This window comes from Nicotiana tabacum, chromosome 3 (assembly GCF_000715075.1).
Source record: "Nicotiana tabacum cultivar K326 chromosome 3, ASM71507v2, whole genome shotgun sequence".
NCBI classification, from domain to species: Eukaryota; Viridiplantae; Streptophyta; class Magnoliopsida; order Solanales; family Solanaceae; genus Nicotiana; species Nicotiana tabacum.
The window spans coordinates 142,281,414-142,286,026 of record NC_134082.1 but is presented as its reverse complement, the minus strand read 5'-3'; the positions used below and the strand labels follow the sequence as shown (position 1 = coordinate 142,286,026).

Genomic DNA, 4,613 nt, shown 5'->3' with positions numbered 1-4,613 from the left:
ATATTTAAATTTAATTACACTCTATCAAAGACAAATTTAGATGCCTGACCTTTAAAAACAAATGTAGCATATTAAACAAACATAAACAAATTTTAGTCTACTTCATAATGATATTTAAAAACTTAAACTATTACACAAAAAATCTGCTAACTTTAACTCACTAACAGTTATTTTGAATAACTATTCTAACTACATGATATTCATTTCTTCTTGGGCGCATTCTTGCAAGATCTTTTGTTATGCCCTTCACCTCCACAATTTCCACATGACACCTTGTACTTCTTTGACTTTATTTCATCATAGGTTTTATATCTTTCCTTTTGAGGTCTCCCTGGCTGTCTTTTATCTCCCGTCGGTGGTTTTACTACCTCATCCAAAATATGTTGTGGCACATTCGATTTGCTTTCATCAGGAAGAGGATTTACTGGCATTTCATATGTACGCAGAAGGCTCTCCCTTGTGTAATACGGAGAGCAATAGTTTTCATCTGTTTCATTCCTGTGCCTTAATGTTGCCAAAGCATGCGCACATGGAAGTTCTTCAAGTTGGAATTGGCCACAGCTACATTTATTGTTTTCTAGACACACAATGTACCGCTTCACACCATCTAACACAGTATGTATATGATCTGTTGAAGCCCTCACCTACAATTGCAGAACAAACAGAAAAAATATTATCTCAATCATAAAAATTTATTTTCTACAACTTATATACAAATCATCTACACATATTCTACACCTTATATACAATCTACAATTATCTACAATTTTGACTACATTTTATATACAATCTGGAAACACTGCATATTAAGTAATTCATTTTTTCTGCACCAAATAAACAGATCTTACCTTAAGTTTCTGAGATAATGTTCTGTTGTCATCTAATTCTTTGTTGAATTTGGTCCCAAGAAATGTGAAAGTACCCTTCGCCTTCAATAACTTCTCAATGGTCCAACGTTCTAGCAGTGTCCGCATATACTCTAAAAGGTCAAATATCGGCAGCTCTCTTGCATCTTTTGTTACTGCGTTCAACGACTATGCAATATTTGATGTCATTGTCCACGTTCTATTCACTGTTGCATGTACTCTTGACCATCTATGATAACCAATATCATATAGGTAAGATTTCACACGCGGGTCTACCTCTTCAATCTTCGACATCCTTTCATTAAATTCATCTAGAGTGTATGACCGTGCTGTAGCAAAGTACAATTCATGCAATTGTAGATGACCCTTCTTGAATTTTGACCTTATATTTGTCCAAATATGCCACATGCAAGAGTAGTGTGGGATGCCCGGATAGACAATTGATGTTGCCTTCAGTATACTCGCATTCCTATCTGAAACAACACACATTGAAGGTCTTTCACCATATGCCTTCTTGAATTGCTCAAAGAACCACTTCCAAGATGCGTCGTTTTCAGAATCAACCACATCATATGCCAAGAGCAATATTGTTCTTACATTATTAATTCATAAAATATTAATTGGCAGCTTTGAAAATTTATATAAAAATATAAATACATAACAACTACAATATATATTCATAATATATTCATTTTATCTACATTACATGTAATAGCTACAAAATAACTACAAATTACTACAATATATCTATATTTTATAGACTGCCTACAAAATGACTACAAATTTTTTACACTTTTTACCTGCTGCATCCATGGTGCTTGCTGTCAGCATAATCCCCCTGTAGGTTGACTTTAAGAATGTCCCATCAACCACTACTACTGGTATACAATGTTGACAACCACTTATTGATGTATAAAGAGCAGCAAATGCGTATAAGAAACATTCATCTGCTGTCTTTTTCAATTTAACAACCGAACCAGGATAAGTCTCCTCAAGAATATAAAAATATTTGGGTAATTTGCTGTAGGAGTCAGCCGGATTCCCTCTCAAAAACTGTAAAGCCTTTTCCTTTGCTCTCCATGCTTGCATGTAGCTTAGGTTCACTCCGTGTTCGGATAACATGTCAGTCTGTATGTCCTTTGATGTGTAAACAGTCTTAGGATCACAATACTTTGGAATTACCATGCTACCAACTACATCTGCAGTACGTTTGCGCTGTATGAATGTTTCATTCATTAGGCAGCATGTGTGTTGTCGGTTGAAACTCATTATCTTGAATATTGCGGAATCATTAATTGACGTTGCCTTGAAGTGCCATTTACAGTTTTCACCAACGCATACAAGCCAGTAGCTACAAAAAGAAATACAATATTTAATACATATTATAAATGTAGATGCAACAAACGGACTATTTTAACATAAAGTAACATAAACTACAATATAACTACAATTTATCTACAATGTTTACATTACACATATCTTGAGTATAACACTGCTTTTATTGGCCTTTTCTCCACAAATATCTCCATACCTTCTACGACTAGATCTTTTAACTTTGAACTGGAACTTGTGCATCACAGAAAAGTGCTTTATTGCAGCAGCTACAGTTTGTTTGTCCTGATAAACTTGTCCTTCTTCAGTAGCAGTTTGCGTAGATTCTGTTATTATTCACTTTGATATTCCTCTATAGCTGGAGATGATGGCATATCAAGTAACTTTATGGATCCAGATGAACCTGCATCAAAATAAAGATAAACAATGTACTTATAATTTTGTAGAATATTTGTAGAGAATTTGTAGATATAGTGAAAATTTTGTAGTCATCCATTTTTAGGATGTCAGCCATTATAGTTAATTTCTACTATAACTGTTGCAATTGTAGTTTTATTTGAAGACAACATTTTGAAATCAACAATTTCTAATCATAATTGTAGTTTATGTTGTTTTATAAATGTACTAACTTTGTAGGTAATTTTGAAAACAACATTGCTTTATTATATCAATTAACAGATTTGTAGTTTAATTGTAGGTAGTTGTAGTAATTTTGAAGATAATACCGTAAAAACATAAATCTATGCAATTTACAACTATACAAACCTGCACTTGTGTTATCGTTGGTGATTGCCAATTCCATATTGAAATCTCGTACACTTATACATAACAGATATGAACCTAAGTTTTTATTCTCCTTTTTGGTCTCCATATACACACGAACCCCCATATCATTCCTAATCTCCATTGGGGGACAATTGTCGTTCACCATGTATTTGATTTCTACAATTTTTTTTGAAGTATCAATCGATAGTTGTTCTGCAATTGTAGAAATCAGAATACTGTAGCTTGCATTCTCATCTACCACAATGACATCAACTTCAAAATCTCTAAATCTGCCATAGTTATCCCAATTCCCATTCAATTGTAGCATGATTGCGATTTTGGACATGATTGTTGATGTATTATTCTAAATTTTTTCGTTTTTTTGTATTTCTAGATTGAGAAAAAAAAAGATGAAGAACAGATTTATGATCGCCAATTTGTTTTCTGAACACGAACGAAGAACAAAATATACCAATGTTGAGTTGTTGAATCTCGAAGATTTGAATTCTACAATTTGAATTCAGTTTGCTGAAGTTGTTCGTAGTTTGTTGAAGCTGGTCGAATTTTTTTTTAAAAAAAAATTTCGAATTGTATTCTAAGAGTAAATTACGCAGATGCGAAATCTCCTTTCCTTTTCAAAACTTGAAGTTAATGTAGAATCAATCTATCCCAAGATTCTTTCCTGATTTTTAGCACGTTTTTTATGGAATATTCTGTCCTAATTATTCATAATAGACGAATGGTACATGAATTGTAGGAAAAATGTGGACTAGGCGGGTAATTTAGATACTATGCACATATTTTGTAATAAAGTTTCATATATGGTATAGTAAGGAAAAAAATCCCTTAAATGAGTTCAGTATTGATAACTCATAGCCCGTTTGGCCAAGCTGCAAAATCAGCTTATTTTGAGAAGTGTTTTTCTCAAAAGTACTTTTAGTGAGAAACAGTTTGTGTTTGACTAATTAGTTTGAAAAGCACTTCTGAGTAGCAATTAGTGTTTGGCCAAGCTTTAAAAAACTACTTCTGAGTGTATTTTTCTCAAAAGTGTTTCTCAAAAGAGTGCTTTTGGAGAGAAGCTACTTTTTTCTGCTTCTCCTCAAAAGCACTTTTTTTCCTCCCAGAAGCTTGGCCAAACACCTCAAATTGAGGTCAAAAGTGTTTTTGGCCCAAAAAAAACACTTTTGGCCAAAAATAAGCTTGGCCAAACAGGCTATCGGTCTAACGCGCAAGATTGCCAATGATTCTGATCTAAAATTTCTTGCCAAACTAACAATAAAGCCATGTTGGATGAAACTGGAGGAATGCTCTTTTACGCTATTTAGACTAACAAAACAAATCCATATTTGATTTTTAACTTTGTTATTATTATAATTTATAATGTAGAGCCCGAACAAAATTAGGTACGTATATCATTTGCACCATGGTTCGCAAAGAGAGGAAATCGAAATACTTTAGGCCGAATGATTTGTTAGACAGTTATAAAGAATACAAAAAACTTACTACTATAAATTATTGATACGCGTCAGTTCGAGTGATGAAATTGCCATCTAGTCTAGTCTAGTATAACATTACATGCACCAAAATCCTCCATGTTTTCAATCTTGAAGTAGTTGGAGAGTCTCTTCTTCTGTCGGGTTGTCTTTCCCA

At 33.3% G+C, this 4,613-nt stretch overlaps 1 protein-coding gene across 1 annotated transcript; it reads right to left on the bottom strand.

The window, feature by feature from the left end:
• Positions 1 to 200: 200 nt before the first annotated feature.
• On the bottom strand, positions 201 to 3,291 carry LOC107828851 (uncharacterized). The gene is made up of 7 exons (XM_075246360.1): positions 2,964 to 3,291; positions 2,539 to 2,601; positions 2,398 to 2,497; positions 1,667 to 2,217; positions 1,143 to 1,339; positions 849 to 1,034; positions 201 to 644 (listed from the first exon to the last, which is right to left on the bottom strand). The coding sequence occupies exons 1-7, from the start codon at positions 3,289 to 3,291 to the stop codon at positions 201 to 203; spliced, it is 1,869 nt and encodes a 622-aa protein (XP_075102461.1).
• Positions 3,292 to 4,613: the final 1,322 nt, after the last annotated feature.

Excerpts from the sequence above, each read along its gene's own strand:
- LOC107828851 (XM_075246360.1), bottom strand. The coding sequence starts at position 3,291 with ATGCTACAATTGAATGGGAATTGGGATAACTATGGCAGATTTAGAGAT. Across the intron at positions 1,035-1,142 it reads GGATGTCGAAGATTGAAGAG|TCGTTGAACGCAGTAACAAA; the intron begins GTAGACCCGCGT and ends AATATTGCATAG. Across the intron at positions 645-848 it reads CATTATCTCAGAAACTTAAG|GTGAGGGCTTCAACAGATCA; the intron begins GTAAGATCTGTT and ends CTGCAATTGTAG.